This window comes from Melospiza georgiana, chromosome 7 (genome assembly GCF_028018845.1).
Source record: "Melospiza georgiana isolate bMelGeo1 chromosome 7, bMelGeo1.pri, whole genome shotgun sequence".
Lineage (NCBI taxonomy): Eukaryota > Metazoa > Chordata > Aves > Passeriformes > Passerellidae > Melospiza > Melospiza georgiana.
The window spans coordinates 16637437-16661679 of NC_080436.1; the positions used below are offsets into that span (position 1 = coordinate 16637437).

The 24243-nt window shown below is 44.7% G+C and overlaps 1 protein-coding gene across 1 annotated transcript; it reads right to left on the reverse strand.

The window, feature by feature from the left end:
- Nucleotides 1–8874: 8874 nt before the first annotated feature.
- LOC131085885 (cytochrome P450 20A1) lies at nucleotides 8875–24239 on the reverse strand. The gene is made up of 13 exons (XM_058028419.1): nucleotides 24139–24239; nucleotides 23487–23536; nucleotides 23235–23401; nucleotides 18111–18256; nucleotides 17294–17461; nucleotides 16534–16612; nucleotides 14842–14957; nucleotides 14374–14428; nucleotides 12859–12979; nucleotides 11917–12028; nucleotides 11250–11314; nucleotides 9400–9489; nucleotides 8875–9229 (listed from the first exon to the last, which is right to left on the reverse strand). The coding sequence occupies exons 1-13, from the start codon at nucleotides 24208–24210 to the stop codon at nucleotides 9079–9081; spliced, it is 1392 nt and encodes a 463-aa protein (XP_057884402.1). The 5' UTR covers nucleotides 24211–24239; the 3' UTR covers nucleotides 8875–9078.
- Nucleotides 24240–24243: the final 4 nt, after the last annotated feature.

The window sequence follows — 24243 nt, forward strand, 5'->3', positions numbered from 1 at the left end:
GAGCCACCAAACCCAATGTGTGATGTTTCTGTAACTAGCATAACTCCCTTGCATAGGAAGGGAATAATTAATCACACCTTTGTAGTCATCTTTCTTTCTTCTGTCACACATCTGGACAAGTAACCCCTTTCTCAAGGCTGTGAAGGCAGCTTCTCCTTGCACAGCTTCTCTTCACTATTACAGGCTGCAGCTCCCTCCTTCCCCCAGCTGCTCTGTTGTCCTGCCTGGTGAACATACAGGAGCATTTCAGCCCTTTCTCTCACCCACAGCTAATTTTGACAGTATGGCAACAAGACAAATCTCAGTGATGCAGGAGGTGGAGGCTGATGGCTCCCCATGGGCACAGTTGTTTCACCCACCTGAGTCTGAATCCAGTTTGACAGAAATATTTATGCACAGAAGGCAGCCAGGCCTCTCCACACATCTCCTCGCAGAGGGAGCTGAAAGGCCTTATTTATTGCAAAGGCAAAAGCATCTCTGAATCATACAAGTGAGCTTTTAGCAGGAAAGAGTTAAGAACCTAAGCTACACCCATCCTGCTATAAACTAGTCAAAGTTACAATCTCTGCACCCCTGAGTATATGACAGAACCCAAATGACTGACTGCCAAACATCAGCATGCAAGGTTTGATCTGCCTCATACAGGTATAAGGAATTTTTTTCCATCTTCACCTATTTAGGATTGAGCTTTCTAGAAAACACACTGGAGGATTCACACTCCTGAATTCAAATGCAGCAGGGTAGCCTAACCTATTTTGCAGATGCCAGCCTTAGCTAACAACATTCCAGTGGGTTAGGACTGAGCTGGGTGTGCAGCTGGGCTGTACAGCAGCTTAGGACATTGGTTTAACAGCCCCTCTCAGACTAGTGCTTCCCCAGCTGGGAATGGGATTGCTGCAGGAGACATCCCTAGGGTGAGAGCAGAGGGGAATGGCTGGAGGGCCACAGGTTGGTCACTCTTCACCTAATGGGAGTCTAAGGTATTATTGATGGATAAATAAAGCTGAGCTCTGGTAATCAAAGTAAGCATACAAGTCTGTGCAGATGCCTGGGCTCACATAGATTTATTTGAATCAGGAACACCAAGGCAATTCATCCTCTCCTAACAGCCTCATTCCCTGCTCTGTGTGCTCACCACCCATGAGGCTCAGCTATGCAATCATTCCCCTCCTTCCCTCTCTGTGCTTTCCTGCAGCATGTAGTGGCTAAATATAACCTGACAGCTTACTTTCTCTGGTCCAGAGCCTCAACATGCATGCACTGCTTCTCTGTGCCAGAAGCTCTATTTTACAAGTCAAACCATAGTCTCCCTCCCAGCTCATCTTGTATCAAAAACGAGCATATCTTCACATCTTCTCTCTTTCTATATCCAGCACTGTTGTTGGAATGGGCTCACACAGCAACTGCAGTAGCACATCCCCCAAAAATCTACCAGCCTCAGAGCCACACAACCAAGAGTTAATTTCTGCAAATGCCAGCTAGCCCTTAGCTCTAATCAGTTCATCCACTTACACTAGTTCAGTTTTTGCTTAATTCTAAGTCTCTTTGAAGCCACCACACATGTATAGCTTCATTAGATAGTGCAGTTCTCACATCCAAGTGGTACCTTACTACTCTTCCACACTTTTCTGCCTCATGAACTTCAAAAGGTGCCATATTTCTCTACTGTGCATTCACTGAAATGTCATTGAAACCTGTTTTCTAGATGTTATTTCCTGACCTATGGCAAACCAAATCTCAAGGCCAAATCTCTTAATTTTATTAATTCCAGAAAAATCTGATCCTTGTCAGTGTATGTCACACTTCCAGTGAAAGAGGTTGCTTAGCCACTTGTTAGTCATGCTCCTTGATTCAGAAACCCAGAGCTCACTAGAATGCTGTTGTTTAGGTATGTACATCACAAGGATAAAGGGATTATTTCAGGGCACAGACTTGCTATCATCTCTAATATGTAGGAAGAGGAGCAGAAGAGCAAACAGATACAGCTGGTGTGCTTTTTTGCTTCTCTGTTGCCAATCTGATATTTCAAGCTGTTTTTATACAAAGGAAAAAGCAGAATGGAGAAATCCTTATCTTAAAAAAGTGCCTGGGAGCTCAGTGAATTCAGCAGCTCTTAGGATAAAATACCCACAGTACATTCCCCCTGGCTGCCTCCTCAGGAACCAGCAGTTTTTCTCACAGCTTTCCATTAACCACTTTTATTATCTGAACGTCTGCCCACATGAGTAATTGAGTGAGTCACATCAGCAAGACTTGTGGAGTTTTATGAGGAGACTGTACTGTAAAATGTTTTGAAATCACAGTTTCATTTACAGAATGAGGATTTTTAGCTCTGGTGACAATTTCAAGACCAGTGCAGCAGTAATGGGAGAAAGAAACACAGAGGTGATAAGGATTTCCAGTTCTTGAAGGTAATTGAGAAAATGTGATTGCTCAGCTGAGTTTGCCACACTGGAACAGTACAGCTATAAAATGTATAAAGGCTAATGCATGATGTATGTTTGCAGTATTTTCATCTTTACTATGTAAGAATCACCCTCAAGCCTCCTCAAGCAGAAAAGACATTCTCTGTGAACTACTGAGTATATACAGCATCAGGCTCTACCTACTTAGCACTGCTGCAATATGAAACCAGAGGCCAGGCAACTTCCATGTAATTTCCGTATCCTTTGCATTATGGCAATACTGGACTTAAAAGCCATCTAGGTGTTTAAATAATCAAGTAGGTGCTTGACTGTTTGGGAGTATTCAAAATCCAAACATCTGAGCAGATCCAAAAATTTGGGTTCCAACAACTGAAAGCCACAACTAGAATTTCAGTGCAGCTGTGCCAGACCAATATACTGGATGCTCAATGGTATTCAATGCAATTGTACAGCATAAATAATAGTCATGCAAAGGACTGCAGGACCAGGCCCATGGCTGAGGTTAATTTAAAGCATTCTGTTAACAAGCAATCAATCTGCTCCTTCCTTTAGAACAGTACATCAAATCCAGGTGCAGGGTCTGTCAAATTCAGTATGAATTCTGCACAGCAGCAGAACAAAGTGCTCTCTCTGCTCCCAAATATCTTGCTTACCAATGAATGTGGGATGGCTGCAACCATTGGTTTCCCATGATATGCAGTGGTGTATTCTAGCAGGCATCCCTGTCAGCTCCTGTTGACTCACATGGCTCACTCCCCTCCTCCCAAATCACCTACTGCTGGTAGGTTTTATCAGTGAAGATGAAGGGAAGTTGACAAGCCCTCTTAGTCTCTTAGACCTGAGCCCTGCTTATTCTGTATCAGGTCTTGGCCAATGTGAAACAATGACTGCCAAGTGCCAATTTCCACACTTTTGACATGTATGAGTTATGAATTCATATTATGTTTGAAGTATGAATTTTGCTTTCTTAAACACCCTATCCCTCCCCAAAAAAGATAAATGGCCAAATATGACTTACCTTTTTCACTTATTATTGCAAGAGATTTTTGTTCCTTTCCTGGATTCATGGCCAAGGGAAGTTTGGTCAGGAAAAAAGCTTTAATGGGTGAATCGACCCTTTGTTTTCTGCCTGACTATTCCCTCCCAGCCTCCCCTCCCCAGGCTTTCTGGATACAAAGGACTTTAGGAATAATTTAGTCTATTGCTGAAACACAGGCCCGGAGCTAGCAGGGACACAGCACTGCTGGACTACCTTTTTCCATCAGTTAAATTAAAGAACTGAATCCAGTTGATGGCTGGGCTCACCAAGCTCTCTTTCAGAGAGGATACTCAGGGCCTTGTGCTGTAAAGCTCTGAAGGGGAAGATGATCACTTTATCCTTGCTGCAGTGTCTGAGTCACCACTGAATTGGAAGCAACTGTTAAAAAAAAAAAAGCCTTTTTTGGTGAGACTTCAAAGTTGGCAGCCAAGCAGGCACAGCACTGGCTGTGCCAGGCTCGTGACAGAGCTGACCTGCCTGGATGCCAGCAGGGAGGTGGGAGCAGAGCCTGCCAGTGCCCATGAGTGGCTCTGCACTGCAGAGACTGGAGCAGGGAAGCTTCAGAGAGGGTCAGAGGTGGTGCCAACACTGATACCTCATATCAAGGGCAAACATTTCCTGTGTGTCACTGGAGCATCACTTGTCTACCTATAAGGATGTTCCACTGTCATCAAAGTAACCAAGACACTCACCAGGGACATCTTTTACCTGGTTTTCTGCCCTTTCAGTTCTGCATCCTCTCCTCTTTGGTCAAGGCAAAAGGCCTCAGCTACCTCATCACTACTACTATCACTTAATTGTACATCAATTAAAACTAAGATTTTTGTGCCAAGTTACACTAGTTTTAATGTAAAATCCTGCAAGATTTGTCCTTGTGACTTTTAACTGGTCTAGCATTGATTTATTTGAACTACTTTTTCCATTAAAGAGATGATCAAGTGCTTGTGCCAAAGATGTTGGAGCAGATATAGAACTATGACTGATGCTTCCTGCCTCTTGGAAGCAAGGTTTTCTTCACAGGAGCATTAAGATCATAGAACTCACACATACTTCATTTATCTTGGGAGCAGGCTCCTCTCTAAAAGAAACTGGAATGACCTGAAAAGTAGGGGGAAAAATTCTTTCCACTCTAGCCCTCCCCCAAATCTTTTTGTGGGAAACACAACTGTGTTTTTGATGCTAAAATTCACAGATTTAAAAATACTTCTCCTCAAGGAATGTTGCCATGGAAACCTTTACCGTGTCTCCTTCCCCACCCTCCATATGTGAAGAACATTTTCTTCATCTTTTTTTTCCTGCATGTGGTAGTTCCTCTTCTCTGTCTGCTACCACCAAAACCCTGGCATTGAATTCTAAGAGATGTCAAACAGGCCTTTTGTTTAATTGAAAAGTCATTGCTAAAACCCACTCCTGAGCTGAACTACAAAGAGGTGTCAAGACAGGTTCATACTCTGAGGCTCCAAAAAAATGCCTGGAATATATTCTAGCAGTTCTTGCTTTGGACAAGTGTAAAGAAGCAACAGGAGCTGCCATGGTCATTAAAACAGTTTCACTTCCTGGCAGCATAACCCACAAGTGATGAAGATTTTCCTTTATGCTTTCCTGAAAGTACTGCTCTACCCCATTCCTTTTGCCCCAAAGCCAGAAGAGGATCTGGGCACAAAAAGGAAGTCAATAATTGACTTTGCAGGGGAGAGAGTTTTCCTAAATTGGACTGCCAACAAGCCCAAATTCATATAACTGCAAAGCTATTGGGGGAGCTGGCACAACAGCTGCCCAAGGGACTTCTAATCAGTAAACATCCACCCTGCACAATAACCAACATTTAATTTTGCAGCAAGTAGGACAGAAATTGCCAAGACCATCTTTCCATGTTACAACTAAAATAAAACATGCAGCTCTAAACTCTGTGGTGCATGCCACAGCCACTGCCAGAGAGTCCTTAACTGCTGGGAACAGAAGGATATTACTATTATTAATAGGATATTAATGTGCAATAGTGCTTCTGTATGTAGCTCATATTAATTAAAATGGAGAGATACCAGCATTCATGGATGTTTTGGAGGTAATGGGAGGCTAGATCAGTAAACTGTCTCCTCTGCTCTAAGCTGTTAACAACTGCCTCACCAGTTGCCACCAGGACAAGGGGCAAAAGTAAAAGGCTTTGACAGCCATCAAGAGAAGAGCATTAGCAATGGCCTGGCTGCTCCCACCACCTGTGCTGGCTGCCTGCTCCTGAGGGCAGCAGGTTGCATAGGCACAGAGATACACCTGGCCTCTTACCTTTCCTGAGGTTCCAGCTCCCAGTAGAAACCTGTCCTACAGTAAGAGCCTAAGGAATGAAATGACAGCTTTTCTGTGTGCTTTACAAAACCATCCTGTCAAATTTGTAAAGCAGCTTGCTGGTGCAGAGCAGGAATATGAAGCATAAAAAGCAACAATTCCCCATATTATAGTAACCTCCCCCTCTTGGCTTTCTTCCCAGACTAAGACATTTTTTTCCACAGGTTGCAATGCTTGCCCATATCCCCATGTAAGAGGCAGAAGGCATCTCTGGACTTTATGCATGTCCTCAGTGTGTGGGTTGAGCAGCACTGACAAGCCCCTGAGACTGGTGACCTGCGCAGGGCAGGCGCTGGCTCAGCTCCCCCCGGGCTGTGACTGTGACCTTGGGCACGGCCAGCACACACTCCCTGCCTCTGTCATCTGCTCCTCACAAAATCTGCAGGAACACAAGAGTGCAGAGAATTCAAATCCCTGTCAAATGCAGCTGATTTGGCCCAAGGGCTCAGAAGTCAGTTCTTGTAAGAGAAAGGGAAAAATGGCCAAAAGTAATTGGGAGAGGTGCACACCCTATGAACACAAGTCTTCCTTAGGAAACCAGCCAAACAAGAACCAGTGACAGTGCATACCAGACAAGGGGAGAGGACAGAAATGGGAGAAAACTTAATTTCCATCTTCAAATCAAAATAGATTAAAACTTCCTAAGAAAGCTCTATTCCATGAACATCCCCATACTAAAAAAGGAGTTTGCTGCACAAGGATCCACAGCTGGGCTGATGAGTGTTGCACTAAATTGCCATAGCTGGGCTGTCTGAAGTAACAGACACACACAGAGCAAGGAATGGAAACCTACAGACTTCAGCAAACATTGTGGCTGTGACCTCAGTGTCACTCCCAGCAGTGCATTACAAATGCCTCAGAGTGCCTCACCCTCCTTTCCCTCCATGCTCAACACATTTCCTTAACTGATGAGTCAGGGTGGTTTTTTTGACAGCAGTTTTGAGCAAACACAAACTATCACTGGCTCTCTCTCCAGCACCATGAGCCACATTCCTCTCCTGTATCAGTCACGGACTCCTGAAGTAGGCTTGATCACTGGCCGGGACTGAGTACAGCCTATGGGTGCAGGCTAATGGAAAATTCATAACAAATTACATGGAATCACTCCTATTTTTGATTCCTGTAACTGGGGAAGGGGCTGTTGCAAGGCAGTTTGATCAGCTCCAGGAAGGCAGAGAAATTACACTTGGGAAGCTTTTCTAGTGTTTGAAAGCTTCACTCCTAAAGCAGATCTTCATCACCCAGTTATATTCCTTGTTCGATTTCTAGCAGGGACAGTGCTATCCTACCCTATTTTCTAAAGAAGGCAATAACTTAACCTCCATTTTGCCTCCTCTGCACATCCAGGGATGTTTTAAAATGAAAATTCTTTACCATGCTCATTTCTCCAGAAGGTTTAGGAAACATCTGCAACCTTCAAGCAAAATGGGCCTTTTTGCATAAGCAGTGAAGCAAAGCCTAACATGAATTGCCATCTGGGGATATGACCAAGCTTTAGTGAAGTGAAGGTCAGATTAGCAAGAGCTTTCTTGCAGTTCATTATAAAAATCAATTCAAGAGAGACAGGAAGCTGAACTGCACAACTCTCCCTTTCCTGCCCAACATCTCTGTATCATTCTACCCCAACAGGAGCTACACTGGGGGGCATCTGAATCTCTACAGCTCCACCAAAAGCAGAGATGACATGCTAAACCCAAGAGCAGAATTTTCTTTGTCTGGTGCTCACAGAGGATGGCATCAGCTGTTAAACCCCATAAGAACTGACAGGATTGCATTCAGGCTGGCACACCTCAGACAAGAGCAAAAACATTTTTAAAAGAGCAGCAGATTTTCTGACCTGGAAGGTACATCTGTAGAAAAAAAGAACTGCAGTTACCAGTGACATGAACTCTGCACAAGCAGTAAAAAGTAGCTCTCATGGGAGGCACACACTCTTGGCCTGCTCTGTGGTGCACAAGCAGCTGTGTACAGCTTGAGCAGACACAGCTGCAGGCTGAGAAACCCCTCACCTACCACCACACAGCTGTGCTGGGTGGGAAGGAACTGCAGCTAACAGCGAAGTCAGGCTTATGGAGAAAAGACTTATGAAGATCAGATAAAGAGAAAACTGTAAGAGAAGAGAGGGAGGAAGCACAATGTGAGCAATAAGTATAAATTACTCCAATGCCATGATGGGGTAGGAGGTTCCTGCCTTGCAATCCATTCAGTGGGGCTCTGAATGGAGCTGTCCTATGATTGGCAAAACAAAAAACGAAGAAGCAGGAAAAAGCATGTGAATATGCAACATTTGATGCTTCTTTGGCGAGCACACATTTTGGAGGAGGAAAAGGATTCTTTGAAAGGCTTTTAAGTTATTAAGTACAACATTAATCTAGAGCTCTGTAAAATCAGCACTCTCCACTACTTGCATGATCAGTCTCATGCTGACCCAGTGCTGAATGAATTGCAAGCATCTGTCAATTTCTGTTCATTGGATTAGACACTGCCCTCAGAATTTTCAGGTTAAAGACTCCCTATCTTGGGGCTTTGTTCTGTGGTTTTATTTTATTTCCTCATATTATTACTGATACTTCTGTTTTCTCAGGAGCCAAATCAATTTTATTCCTTTTGATTTACTAGCATTTCTAAATCATCCTTTTTCTTGCAACCCCACAGCATGGCAAGATTACACAGCATGAGAACTAGTGGTGCTATTCCCACCCCAGTTTATTTCTCTCTTTCTCACACTCACACATACTTCTCACAGGATATATCTGTTCTTCCTGACAGATATAGCTCAAGGGAGGGAAAGACACTTTGAATAAAAATACCTATATATAGAGAAAGGCTTTGTCCTTGTGTCTCCAAGGTCTTATCTAGCTAGAATTCAAGAAGAATCGTTCCACTGGGTAAGAGGGGCACTCTCACCCAGCTCTGGCTGCTATTGGAAAGAGGCTGGATTAACCAGCCCAGCTAGTCTTTGACTAGCTGACACCCAGTAGTTCATCCATACACCACTGCAAGGTATTACTGCTTCCTTTGCAAAGGTTTGGCCAGAGATCCAAGAGCAAATATGAAAAAGACATATAGATTAAATCTACTTTAATATGACTACCGGTTGAATTAGAGAGAGTACCCAAGATAGGCATGAGGTTAAGAATATGGAAGGTAAAAAAAATTTCTGGATATAAAATTCCTTGGCTGAGTAAACACGGTGGCAGTATGATTCTCGTTAAGACCCTTGCTCAGAACTTCACTGCTGGCACTTTTAACCCCTTGTTTTGCTTGCTCTTAGCTTCTCTTAGACACCGTTATCCAGGCTTCCTCCTTTGGTGACGTTACCAGTTCATATTTTGCCTCCATGACTTGTCCTTTCACTGGGTGGAGATACAGTTTCCTTACCAGGACACTCAGCAGAACTGTGGCCACCATATAGGCAAACCTGAGGGAAGAATCAGGAGAAAAAAAATAAAAACCTTGCTATGATGTAAATCTGCCAAAGGACAACAGCCAGCTTGGACAGGCTGTCCCAGCAGTAACACCAAGGTGCTGGAAGCACCTTCTCTCCTGTCTGCCACAGAGACTCACCCAGACCTCCTTCCCTATGCTCACCTCAACTCTGGGCACTCCTGGCTTCCTGAGAAACCCAACAAGGAGAGGTTTTTCATGGCTAATTCCTCATTGAATCTGTCTGGGTCAAACCTATAAAAGATGAAACACATTAGGGTTTTTGGAGCAGGCACAGCATCCTTTCCCCAGAAATGTGCACACACAGAGAGAAAAGTAAAAAGCCAGAAATGAACTAGAGAATCTCACTATTTGTTCTCTCTGGGTCATTCCACACAAATGGATGAAGGCAATTGTGCATCCATTCCATCAATGTTCCCAGCTGGTCAGCTGTGTCCCATCTTGGTCAAAATGCTGACAAACCGAGGTAGTGTGAGACAGGGCTGGAACTAATGTGCAGTACACAGCTGAGCTGATGCTGTTACCTGCCCTCTATTACTCTCCAGGGCACATGCAATCTCATTTGTCTCTCTCTCTGCCTCTTTGAGTCCCTTCCTTTTTCACTTCCAAAAATATTTCCTTTTTCTCCTTGCCCCTCACTGTTCTCTTCAAGCAGCTGGTGTGTGTATGTGTATGTGCTGGGGGAGGGAAGCCAGTGACTCGCTGAAGTGAGAAAAGTGGTTTCCAGCTTTAGGATGGTAGAGCCTGTGAGAAAACTATTATCCAGGGCTGGCATGAGTTAAAACAAGGGAAACTAATAAAATAACATTCAATTTAAGTATTATCCCCCCTCCAAACACAAAATCTAATGGACAGAAGACGGTTCTTTTAAACCTTTCTGCTAAATACTTCAAGCCTTCACTTCCCTGCTTTAACACCCAAGGTGTGCTTTTAACAAGGTAAAAGGGCATGTGGGTGCTGATGCTTAAGAAAAGCAGTATCAAACTTACATTTACCCTGAACTAAAGTGAAAATTACAGATTTTGTAATAGGAGAGAAAATGCACCTTCCTAGCAAAAAAGCAGGGAGGGCAAACAGTGTTTTTGTACAGCAGGTTGGTGAAAGGATCACACAGAGCTGGTCTCCTACTTCTGTCACAGAAATCTTCATCTATCTCAAGCTAAACCTCGACCCCAGCCTCCCTGAAGCAAGCATACAATGTTCTAGCAGTCCTCAGTGAAGGTCCCATGGGGTCTCAGCAAAGCTGAACACAGTTATGACCTACCTTGGGAGGCAATCCCTGCCAAGGGGCTCGCAGACTGGTGCATCAATGCCTGACCCCTTTCTAAAAAGTGTAATTGCAGGAGAGGACAAGTGCTGTTCTAAAGGCTTTATTCTTTCTCCTAAATCTCAGCTGTCTGTTCTCTTTGTCTAGAATAACTGACCCACATTTTTTGCAGCCCAAGTGAAGTAAATCAGATACAGGTTAATATTTGCCACCTGGAGGTCACAAGAAGCTACAGTGATTTTTTACTTTAACCTCCGCTGACCTAGATCCACTTCAGTTTTCACAGACAGACCGAAATACTGAGGCAGCATTTCCCTTCACCCTAAAAAACCAAAACTTCAGACTGACATTTCCTCACACCCTTGTTTCATGATGACGAGCAGTGATTCCAAAGCCATTCAAGTCACTATTTCACAGAAAACCTTTAACAGAAGTGACCAGCATTAGCCAGGGAAGCGCTGTGTACATGCATAAAAAAGTTTTTACTAAACTCTAACACATACATGCACATACACAGACTGGAGCACCAGAGGAACCTGACTTTAATTGCCCCATAACCATGCCCATGGAGACAAACAAACCCAGACCTTCATAAACTGATTTTCTTATAGACTCCCTTTCATCTCCAGAATCTGCTTAAGGCAGGCCCTGCAGCACAAATGGCTGTGCTGCAAGATCTAATTTAACAAAGAAGGAATTAATTGCAATTACAGTTGATTCTACATACTTGTATGGTGATGGCCAAGATGAACTATCCTGCAGCATCACACCAAGAGCATAAAGCACAAGTGTCTGCAAAGAGAATTACAACATGTCAATGAGGAAGGAAATGCACAATTAAAGACACCTCTCGACAACCCTGCTGGATGATGATTCTTCTGTAGACTACTCATATTTAGGTGGATTAAAAAGACAACCATGCAGTATTCATTTACAGATTTTCATAATGCCCAGATGTTAGGATTTTAACTTCTAAGAATCATGCTGCAATTGTTGGTGGTTACAGAGGGTGTGACCCCATTTCTCTATGTTTGCTGAGATGTATGTATGGACTACTTTACTCTCTGGAAGGGAAGGTGATATGATGAGTGATATGATGAAGCCTGAAACAATGTTCTTTTATGCATAACTAAGTCCATAGGCCCCTCCAAAAGCTTACTCATCCAATAAGCAAATCTGCTCAGCAAGAGAACATGAATTTACAGAGCCTCTCCCACAGAGGAAGTGCAGGCAAACTTTGAGCTAAACTGTACTTTCAGATGACAGAGCACCTGCTCAGGTTCAACACTGTCAGAAGAAATGGTCTTCCTGCCTCACCCCTGGTCGGGAAGAAGAGGAAACAGCACATTGCCCTAGAGGAAAGGAGTGGCCTAGTGCTCCCAGCACTGCCCTACCTCTTTGGGGATAGTGTGTTGGTCGACTCTGCCCTCCAGCTCCTGCAGCTGTGCAGCAATGGGAGTGAGCTTTGCTGTCCGCACTGTCTCACACAGGACCTGCCGGCAGTACCTGCAACAGTGACCCCTGGTCAGTGTGAGTGTCACAGAGAAGCTTGTCCACACCCTTGGGGCAGCAAGCAGAGCACAGTCAACTGCTTCATTTAGAGGCACTTCCTTTTTTTTGGCAAGGAGTCCCAACATCTTTGTAAGAAGCATTAAATCTCATTAACAGCTTTTACAGAAGGTTATTGGAATCCCTCTTCTTTCAGATTTTAAACCAAACTAAATCTGCTAAAATGCATAAATACATCAGCCCTTTTCCTGTACCTCTCACTCATACAAGAAGAAGCAAGAAAACCACAGACTCGATGGTCCCTGAAACCCTAACACTAGTCCAAATAGGAAATGCACCTGGTTGCACCAACATAACAAATGCAGAAAACATAAAGTCATACTGTTGACCAGTCATCATTACTTGCAGCCCTTTGAAAAGAAGATTGGTCCATGCTTCCTCTCTAAATACCTCTATATCCAATCAGGAAAATGACTGATTACTTCTACTACTCCTGGAAAACTAGGACAGAAACCAAACAAGACAGAGAGCAAAAATTTTGGCCTGGCAGCCAGGGCACTGATTCAGTGCTTTTCCTCTGCTGATGAACCTAAAGGGTTTCCTACAGATGCTCTGAAGTGAGCACCTTGGTCCCTGTGTCTATGCCAGCAGATTCTTGATGCTGCAAGTCATTCTGTGGCTTGATTACTTCCAGAAAGAAAAAAGGAGTTAGCAGCTTTTGGATGCCTTCTCCTGGCCTAGTGCAGGCTAGGCATCAGTCTCCACATGAAACATCTGTCCCCACCAAATGACACAGCCTTCCTCTGCATTCCTTCTATAGGACCCACCTGAGCTGCTCCATTTTCTCATGGGTAATTGGTCCCTTCCCCAGAACACGGTCCAGCTCCTTGTAGAGATTCTGCTGAACATCTTCTGAGGTTGTCAGGAAATAGACTGCCCAGGTGCACACTGGGAAAGGAATCAAGACAAGACTGGACTCAGAAAATTCAATCCTTTACAAATGGCATTCAGTTTTCTTCCTTCCTATATTTTCAACATTACTTTTTGGCCTAAAAAAAAGGTGGCCTCTGTTCACAGCAGGCTGTGCTGATTCTGTATTCAGTGGTAGGAACACAGGCTGAACTCCTATGTAGCAAGAGGCCCTGCAAGTTAAGATTCTCTTTCTGATGCTATGAGGAGCTTTGCAGGATACTAAAGCACTCAGTCCCACAGCTCTGGCAAAAGGACCCCACAGCCCAACAAACCCAGGGCAATCACAGCTATTACACCAACCATGCAAATGAAAGGCTGGTTCATTCAAAGCTTTAGAAAATTCCCTTATTTGGGGGTCTTCCCTAGCACACGTCAGGCAAGTGCTCCAAACAGCCAATGCCTGGGGCTCCTGAAGGGAGCTCTCTGCAGATGTTGGCCAGCACTTGTCCCCCTACATCTATTTTTTGAGGTACTTGAGATTATCTTCAAATGCAGAGTGAGAAAAAAACCCTGCATAAGAAATAAGTGTGTAGGAGGCAGTTTCCCTACAGCTACAAGGAAATGTTTCCAGCTCTCAAAAATGTCTATTCATGAGAACTATCTGGAATCTTGGACTTGATGATCCTTCCAACTCAGAATATTCTGTGATTCTGTGAATCCATGTGAATTCAAGCCCCTTAAAATCACAGACTTCCTGGAGTACCTGGAGAGGATATTCTCTGGAGAGAGAATCACCAGAGTTGTTTGATTTACTTCCCATTCTTTAACACCTAGATGCATCTTGGAGGTTTTCTTTGGAGTCCCAGCCCCAAAGGGCTGGGTACAAGGCCAGATAATCATCCCTTTATCAAGGTATTTTACACAGCTTCAGTTTGTATTTTTATTTGTTTTGGGTTTTTTTTTTCATAATCTATGCATAAATCCCAGAGTAGCTTTTTTGAAAGTCCTCCATACATGGAACACACCTATCCTCCAGAAATTCAAAGCACAAAGACAGATGCTAGCACTCTTCCTTGTGCCTTCCTATTTTACAACATGATCTTTGTGGCTTATTTATTTTGGTGGTTTTCTCCATCAAATTTAGCATCAGTTGTCTGGTGTTAAGAATGCACACAAAAAGCAATGGGGAGAAATTCTAAGGTCCACCATAAGCCTGGAAAGGTTGTCAAACACAGCTTAGGTTCAGCTCACTAACTGTGAGGCTGTGGCACCAGTCTGATGTAAAAATCAGCTTCTTCTATATGTCTGTAGCTCAGGAGAAAAATGATTAATACAATTTTTTATTAGCCTAGGGTAAGTCTCATGTCATCACACACAGTTTTTGGCAGCTGAGTGCAAGATGGGAAGCTACCTACAGTTACTGTACTTACAGTTAGCAGTGATTACACATCCTGCCAAAGAGAAAATCATTGTATCTTCCAGAATCTAGGAAAGAAAACCTACTTCAGGGAATGAAGTTCATAAGACTGTAAAGAGAATAAAGAAGTAGCACATTCTCCACTCAAGCACATTAAACCCCTTTAGTGCAGAGAGCAGGAAATACATCCAGAAGACATAAAGTGAACTCTCTGTTGAACTTCCACTGAATTGCATGAGACATGCTTAACATTAACATACTTCTGGTTTATAAAAATAGCTATGAAGCAGTGGCTAGGAAATCTACCAAAGTCTAATGCAATCAAACACTGCAGGAGTGGAAAAAACGAAGCAGAAGCCCTGCTTTGGTAAAAAATCTAAGCTAAGATGCAAGAACTTATATTAATCAAAGGCTACAATGTAATGAATTGCCCATCTGGCAAAACCCCATGACTGTGTGAGGAGGTACCAGCTGCACAGACCTGCTGGTCACTCAGGCTCCCCTGCAGCAAGGTGTCTACAAAGACATGCCTGTTGAATGATCTGCCTCGGCGCTCCTTTGTAACCTTCTTCAAGATGGATTCCATCTCCACCAGAGCTTTGGAAGAAAAAAGAAATGTTTATTTTAAAACCTGGTCATCGTGGTGCTGCAGAGAAGCAAATTCATCTTCCCAAGCAGATTTTCAGACCAGCTGTCCCTGCTGGGCTCACTTACAGAAGCAGCCTCTGTTACATGTTACTGCCAATTTGGAAGGCAGTATCCCCAGTTTAGCTGAAAATGCAGAACCAAGAAACAGAGGTTGCCTATAAAAAGCCATCCTTACAGGTATAACCAAGGTGTGTGCTCTGTGAGCTGAAATCACACAAGGGGAAGACAAGTAATGCTGTCAAACCACCAGAGAATGCATTTTTATCAGCTCCCATGAAAACACGTATGAGCTGCAGAGTTGCAATTACTGCAGCACCAGGACTGATGGAGCCATTTGGCCAGGGCTTGTACAGGCAGGGTGCAAGAGGATGGCTCTGTGCTAAAGAGTGCAGACACAGACAGAGGAATGGGGGGAACATGGGAGGGTTTTGGGAAAGAGTCCACACATCTGAAGATATGTGAGTGCCTAACTCATGTGGGAACCAGGGGGAGTTAGAGACCTAGACATCATTGCCTGTCTGGCTTAAATGACTTATTGAGGACTATCCAAGAAACATGGAGTAGAATCTGGGTCTGAAACTCCATTTATCAAGGCCCAGTTAAGGTCCTTTGTCTCAGATTTACCTTCCTTCCTCCTCTGTGCAGGAAGGCCAGCAACACTCACACACCAAGGCTCACTATCTGGAGTTTGTGAAATTTTGTCCTCATACATCATCATACTACAACTCAGAAAGAGTGACCATGGGAGGAACCCATTTCAATGGGGCAGAAGCTGTCCCTAGGTTCTGAAACCCACAGAACTCAAAGCACAAAGACGGAAACACTGGGTTTGGAGGATTTACAAACAAAACTTTAGTTCCAGATACAATCTCTTAGTTTAGCATCTTATCAATCAGTACTGAAATGATTTAATTATTAACAAAAAAGATAAGACAACCTAAAACTAAAATAACTTACTATAAAATATATTAGAAATAAAAGTACTGCTGTAACAGACCTAATCATGTTATCTTGTAAGAGCACATGAGAGGCTATCTGATGGTGTATCCAACAAAGCAGCACCTCTGTACTTGTGTCTTCCAGCCTGTGAGTGACTGTCTGGCAGTACAGGCCCCAGATGGTGCATCATTTGAATGCCCACACGGGCCAGATCCAGGGGCTCCATCTGTCTCCACCTAGCACAGCTGCTTGCCTCCAAGACAGGTCAAAAGTGGACACCAGGGAACACAACAGTAAGGGAGGAAGCAGACCCTGATTCTTCCCTTCTATCACTCTCCAGACTGGACAGACCCTGGAACTAGACCTGGAACTAGAGTTCTAGTCCTACAACTTCTCACATAAAGAAAGGCAGCTTGCCACTCAACTCCAAAACAATGATCTAATCTGACAGTAAGTAGTAGCTTATGGCATGATGAGCAACTCTGAAGAAAAGCCAAAACAACCGGGCAAATGAAGTGCTTTCACATGCTAACTCCTAAGTATTAATCAGAGTGGGAGGAAAACCCTAATTTTGGGAGAAACCTACCATCTTCATAGTGCTTCTTCCTAGTCATGTTTTTGTCAAGAGACCCATCCAAGAAACCTTTTCCAATCTCTGACCAGATCTGGAAGAGGAGAAAGAGAACAGCACCATCACTTACCACAGGCTTAGACTGCTGGGACTATTCTACTCTTCCCTAGTCAGGAAAATGAAAACACCAAATAATATTAGGACTTCCTGTCAATGTGGAACTGGTCTCTTTAGGACACCACATCCCATTTCTCACTATGTCTATGACAGCTGGAATTAAGCTGAAATTAAACAACTGTAATTACAACTGTAGAAAAAAAAGCAATGGGAATTTTAAATGGGAGATGCAACTGTTTCTTCCCCACCCTATCACCAGCATGTTTAGCATCCCCACATGTGGACACAGGTGAGATCCCCTCAGATTTTCCTTTCTTCACAATGTCACAGAGCCTTCAGAAGATCTTCAAAAGGGAGAAATTCTACTGGCAGTTCCAACAGAGTTTAACTGACTTAGGTACCAAAGACCTCCCAACTGCCATTGGATCTGGGTTCCTGATCCCCATGGATCCTCTGGAAACACCTCAGACGACTGACAGCAGGATCAGTAGTAGGATCTTTCTAACAGTTTTAGCTTGGGACAAGTGAGACAGACCCCTCAAGCTCATACTTTAAAGTCTCAGCAGTAGCTTGTACTAAACTGTACACAGGTACAAGCTCTGTGTTTTCAGTTTGGAAAAACGGGACAGGAGATTTCCTGGCTCTGCAGGACACTTACTGCGTCGTGGTGCCTGCGGAATCGGATGACTTCCCGGTCATCTTCGAAGCTGCTGCCCATAGCTGTCTGTGTGACAGACTTCATGGCAAAGCCCAGCATGTGCTGGCAGAGTGGCACATGTTGTGCCTCAGGGAGAGACAGCCATTTGGCCAACAGCTCTTCTGACAGCTTGAGAGGCAATGAACCATTAGTTAGCAGTAACACCAGCAGTCTATTTACCAAACACACCCTGGACACATTCCCACCCACTTCCTAAGGCAGACCACACTTTCATGGCTATGGAATAATGCTAAACTCCTTCCAGGTTTCTTCCCATTGTTAAACAGTAACATTTCAGTCTCCAAACTTCTGCTTCTTTCAAGGCTCTCCCCTAACAAGGCAACTCTACTCTCCTCTCTTGTCCCCTCTGTTACAAAAGAAACCTTAAACCCTTTAGTACAGACAGTTCCAGAACAGGAAAACAGATCATATTCTGGCTGCTGGACTAAATCAAAATCATCTCTTTGTAGCCCCAAAAGCTGGTTCCTTGTTTCATCCTCTTGTCCAGGGAAATATATCTAGAATCCAGGTGCTCCAGTATCTTTAACTGCATCTGGTATCTTTGCATAAAAATTAATCAAGCTCAGCCCTTCCCCCAGCCCACTGGAGATAAGAGAACACAAATTTTCCCACCATCAAAGGCAGAGGCTGTTTGCTATCTCAGATGCTTATAGCCCCAGCATTAATTTGAATGCAGGTCCTTTATCCTAGTGATCATTCTCACTAAACCTTCCCCTGTGAGCCACACAGGGCTTCTCTGCTGTACAAAGGCAGTTACCTTCTGGATGAGAGCAACATTACTTTGCAAGGACTTGGTCACACCATTCTCATACAGTTTTCTCCTCATGTGACTCTCTCCTGTATCCCCATTCAGGCTGGACTGGTACCTCAAGAGGGATTTCAGCATTGTCTCAAAGGGATCCACTGAAAGCAGAGGAAACATCATTCAAAAGTCACACTACACAGGGCTGATTAAAACAGCAGCCTCTTTAATTAGACACTGCTACTTCTGGGCAGTGAGCAAGGTGTGGCTCCTTTTGCTCAGTGTGGGCTGGTACCTCACAAAGTCTTTTTCCTGGGGCTGATTGCCATCCTGTGATCAGCTCCCCTTGCAGAGTTTGCCTGCTGGCTCTACCAAGTAGTTCTTCAGTAAAAATGCCTTCAGAGCTTGTTCCCTGTTTGCCAGTTCCCAGCTGGTTGTGCCATCGACTTGGTGACAAGAGTGAGTGTGGCATGGTCCTTCCCCTTCTCCTCCAGCCTGACCTGCAGGCTCTTTAGCACATTCCCTTCACATGTGGTGTGCCCTCCTGCCCTGAACATGGCCATGCACTCAGGACATGCCAGCTCATGACAGACTTTGCCAGAGGCTGGTCCTGACACTCCTTCCCTTGCTGGTCACAGACCCAGCAAGGTCTGTTTGATACCCTACTGCTCCTGCATCATTTCTCTCTAGGGCACTGAGTTCCCTCTTGAGGAGCTCTTCCCAAACTAGCACCTACCTGTCTGCCAGGGCTGCCTCCAGCATAGAAGCTCTGAAGCTCCTACAGAAAACCATAGCCCACTAAGCTACAGAATGCTTTCTACTGCTAACCTCCTTCTTTCCATCTTCAATCCTTCCACACAGACACTTGCATCAGTGTGCAAACTAGAGAAAACCACTTCACTTCCCAATCCATGACTCATTTCAGTTAGATTTTTAACTCTGAATTTCACCACCAGGGACCTCTATTTAATAAATTTGCTGAAGGATATTATATGTCAATGCAAAACTGTGCAATACAGCATGGCATATGTTTTTCCCTTTCTGTAAACCTTTTAGTGTGTCTTGTGGAACTGACAGAGTCTTTAAGGAGCTATTTGGAAGCAGCAATCAGGGTTTTCAAGAAGGATATTGTCACTGTTTATCACAGTCTGTTATTTCTCCCAGATGGAGAGTGAAACCTCTGAGGCATCAGAAAACATCAAGGCTGGGCTAGACACATATGACTTTACCAGCTGTGGATGTATCTAGGATTCCCCACAGAGACTGGGGCCTCATTATGCTACCAGGCAAACTTACAAGAAGAGAAAATTCCCACCTGCAGAGGACTTACTACCTAAAGACATAAAAGCAGCTAATGAGGCCAGAGGCATGATAATGGTAATCTTTCCCAAATGTTTTTCTCTCACATCTATTCCCTTCCAATGTTTTTAAGCTCTGCATCTCACCCTCTTTCCCACTTTGAATGACAAGGAGCACGAGCATGTGTCTTTTGGCAGAGCAGATGGTACCTGCGGCTCTCCACGTGGCGCAGGCTGTTATGTGCCTCTAGCTGCTGCTGACAATTCCTCCTCCAAGGTACTTTGTCATGGAGCTGCTATTGATGCCACAGATCCCTGCTGACTGGCACTGGCACAGCCAGGCACAATACTGGGCAGCCAGGAAGATACATGGCAGGTGGCAAAGCCCACACAGAAAATCCGGCAAGCAGAGGCATCCAGAGAGGCTGGAGGATGCTTAGAAGCAATGCCTGCTCAAACTGCAAAGTTTTCCTGCTGCCTATGAAAGGAAACTGCTGCATTAGCCATGGGCTCTGGGTGTTTTTCTGCCAATGTCCCCAGACTAAACTGGCAATCCCACACCACTGATATTGTTGTGCACTCAAGGCTGCAGAGCCCAGGCTGCCCTTTTGCTGAGGGCTGGCTCTGCCTCCTGCTGTATGCAAAGGGCTATTTCTGCACAGCTGTGGAAGGCCAGTGACTCCACAAGGCACAAACTGCCTCTGGAGAGAGCTCTGTTCTGCCAGCACTTGCACAGACTTCATCTGTTGTCCTTGTCTTGGAAATGTCTCCAGGGTTACATTTTCACCCCTTCTAGTGACATATAGCAAAATTTTGACTGTTCTTTTCACTTATATGGAAATCTCCCCATCCCAAAAACTTCAGAGTGCCGTCCTGGATACCACTGCAAATAAATATAGAGAAAAGATCTGAGATCAAGCACAACTGAACATCAGAGATAGAAAGGACCTCTGGACCTGCACAGTAAAATGCTCACAGAACAGCAGTGAAGTCCTGCTCAGACAGGCCAGGACCCAGAGCTCCATCTCTGGCATGCAGTGTGCTTCAGGTTCATTGCCCCATACCAAAAAGCAACATCAACTCAGGAGAATTTTCCAAGTTGGTCTCTGAAGCCCCTGCTCCTGGCAATCCTGAATTAGTCCATCCTCTTCACAGCCACATTGTTTGTAGGCCTGAACTGCTTCCCCAGAGCCACACAGGGGAATCACCAGTACCAGCTACAAAGTTTTACTTCCTTTGAATTCCCCTTGCAAATTAATCTCAACCAGGCTTTAAGAGGCCATGAAAACATACCAATTTCAAACACTGCTTGAAGCCTAAGGAAAAAGAGTCTCCTGGCATTGGAAATGTTTATAACTATGAATTCAATTAGTCCAGCTTCAAGGCTTTGATGAGAAATGCATTATCTGCACCTCTCTCTCTCTTCAAGAAGTTTGGCCATACCTGTGACACACATACGAGAGGAGAGGAACCTTTGTCTGGAGCCAAATTCTGTATTTCAGCCTTGCAAACCAAATGTCAGGTATCCATGAAGATAAGGATCCTCAGGCACTCTAGCTGACTGAGGAACAGTAACATGGCTGGGTTTTCAAATGGGGCTGAGGAGTCAGGAGTTGGATATAATGCAGTCCACTGTGGGCTGTCTCCTGGCCTACAGCACTGTGTGCACAGCAGAGATATGGGAAGACCTCATTTCCAATAAAACTACAGCAGAGATATGGGCAAGACCTCATTTCCAATAAAACTACAGCAGAGATATGGACAAGACCTCATCTCCAACAAAACTCCAGCCTGCCCAGAGCCAGCTTGTGGCTGAGACCCACTACAAACCCTGTTCCCACTCACCAAGAAAGGGCATAGAAAGGGCTTTGCTACAGCTACTCAGCTCAGTTTATACCTCAATGCTTCAGGAAATATCACCTGTAAGATTCCTCACCCCTAATAAAGCTTGAGCACTTCTGGCAAGCATCAGTGCGAAAAGGAAAGCAGTGATACAACTAATATTGCTGCTCTTCCAGCTCTGAGGTTGTAAGAATGCTCCTTCTCAAGCCTGTTGCCATTATGAGGATCCCTTCAGAAGCTCTTTCTTCGTCTGGGCTGAACACACTTTCCCTGGCTTCTCCTGCACAACAGCCTTCCCACTCCTCTGGGAGCACTGGCAGCCTTTATTTGCACTTGCTTTATTCAAAATCATGCCTGAGTATAGAGGTCAGAGCCACACACAGGACTCCAAGTCTGATTCATGCTCATTTTGTGCAAAAGTCCTCTCTTTACTGAAAATCCATGACTCAATACATCCTTTTTTTTTTTTTCCATGGCCATGTCATCCCATAGGCAATTCGTGCAGCTCACTTCTTCTCCTCCTGTTCCTGCTATCCCAGCCTTCAGGGATATCCATCTCACTCTGCTGCCCTGTGCCAACAAAGGGTTCCAGAATAATGCCAGCAGGGTAGGACACTAACATAGGATGGAGTATTTCACGTCCCCAACACTGCATTTCACTTTTCAAGACAATCTAGCCTTGATCCCCCTTCCAGTATTTATCAGTATCCAAGCAAATTCTGAACTGAATCACTGACATAAACACAGTTTTATCACTTTATTTGTCTAAAAATCTAATTATCAAAGTACAACATGCATTTCCCATTTATCCCCCATGCTTAAAAAAATATGTTTAGCCATTGGCATAGCAGGATACTAGGCTAGTCTGTAGCTGCCTGGGTCACCTAATTTCCTGCACTTAAGTTCAGGCACTGTATTTCTCTTTCTCCAATACTCAGATCCTCCAAAATGCAGAACATTTATGAGAACTTGCCTGTGCAGGGGCCTGTCACCACTTCTCTGAGCTTTGAAAAAGTGACTGTCTGCTTAATTTCTTCCAAACACACTTGAGAGCATTCAGATCTTTCAGGGTGGTTTTCCACCTTCTGGAGTGTCATCATTATCCACTGTGTCTTGCTGATCCTTGTTAACTCCCACTCCTTTCCCAGATTGTCACCATTTCTTTTTCTGATTCTGTCAGGCAACTGTACATGAAGTTTACCCCTCACGACCCCAGCACAAAGTGAGCTGAGCTCTCTGCCTGTGCCTAAAGACAGGGTCAGGTCAGAGGTGTGCACCCAGCACCTCTGTCAACCTTCTAAAGTAAAACTGGGAAAGCAAGAGATTGAACCCAAGCACCAACTGAGTTAACTTACCAAGTGTGATAACCTTAGGAAGCAAAATGCCCACCTAAGAGGTTTAGGCCATAAATTAAAATACTCTCTCATGACTAAGATGGTCAATTCAGCTACCAGTATCATCATCCACTTCCAAGACTGGAAGATCATTAAAGGTTTTCACTACAAAATTCTACACACCAAAAGAAACATGAAAGGTAAAGAACTTCTCCAAATAATAGTTTGAAAAACCTCCATGTTGAACCATACACCATAAAATACACAGCTGTTATCACAAACTAGCAGAGCTGTTTTCAGACTTAATTTATCAAAGTTACCTCCTATACTGTATTTCAAACTGCTTTTAAAATGTATGCCAAGTGGCTACAGGATGTTCATCTTGCTCTATCAAGTGACTAATGAGCATGACGCTTTTCCTGAATGTTTGCCTGTAGAGAGATGGTAAAAGACACAAGCATACTGATTTCCTGATGGCCACTGGACAGCAGTAACCCTTGGTCACTGATACCCAAGCTCAGTAAGCAGGACCAAAGTCATACCTGAACCACCATGTCAGTTACAAAGCCTCATTTTCTTTCAATGTAGAATGAAACCCCAACTTCCTTTGATGCCCAGTGAGGCCAGAACAAATGGACTCAAAAGACAAGGTAAAAGACACTTACACAACCGGTTGGGGTTAACATGCTGCTTCAGGAGATCGATGGAGCCGAGGCTGACAACAAGACGCCTTCCAAACCAGAAGGAGACCAGTGGCCCATATTTCTCATGAAGGTTGACAAGAAACTCATGTAAGCTGCTGCTGGCAATGATATCTGGCAGGTTGCCATCCCTGAGAAACATACAGGATTTCTGGTCATGAATAGCATCCTCTGCCAATGCTGAACTTCACCAATGTGGAGACAGAAACCACTTACTTTTCATCAGTTGGAGCCAGACCAGGGATACCTGATGCTTGCCTAGATGCCTAGAGTAAAAGGAAATGCATCAATCTACATGAACTTCAGATTTTATACAGGTCCCACACCGTTCCGGCAGGAGGGATGAATTTTCCACACCAATACTACTAAACTACTTACAAACATGAAACAGGAGCTGGGTATGCTACATCTGCAGCTTTAAACCTGCTAAGCCGATAAACCTCAACTGTAGGCCTGGTGCCACTGGCTAAACCAGGATTATTCATCTGGTTAGATCAAAGATGTCTGCGTAAAGATTTAAAGGGTCAAGTTTGCAATGTAGGGTATTACACACTGATTTGCCCTGGAGGCCTGCAAGAATACAAGGCGAGCAGACGACCGCGCCTTTGGAAAGCAGGATTCATCACGGAGCCCGTAAGGCAGGAGGAGTGCCGAGACTGCGCTGTCCCGGGAACGCCCTGCCCGCAGCTTCTCCCGCAGGCCCCTGCCACGTCCCGTCCGGCCCCGGGCTGCGGGCACCGCCCGGGCCCAGGGGCTGCGACGGGCCGGGGGCTGCCTCGGCCCCGCGGCCGCTCGCTCTCCGCCCGCCTGCACCGGGGCCGGGCCGAGCCGGGCCGGGCGCCCCCCGCCCCACGGCCGGCAGCATTACCGGGTACAGGTAGAGCACGGCGCCCACGAGGATGAGCAGGAAAGTGACGGCGAAGATGGCGAAGTCCAGCATGGCCGGGCCGGGGCGGCGGAGCGGCGGCGGCTC

Bases quoted from the DNA above. Each gene is read 5' to 3' on its own strand.
- LOC131085885 (XM_058028419.1), bottom strand. From the start codon at position 24,210: ATGCTGGACTTCGCCATCTTCGCCGTCACTTTCCTGCTCATCCTCGTG. The intron at 23,537-24,138 runs GTAATGCTGCCG...CTTTTACTCTAG, and splicing joins CCGTGCTCTACCTGTACCCG to GCATCTAGGCAAGCATCAGG. The intron at 23,402-23,486 runs GTAAGTGGTTTC...TATGTTTCTCAG, and splicing joins CTGGCTCCAACTGATGAAAA to GGATGGCAACCTGCCAGATA.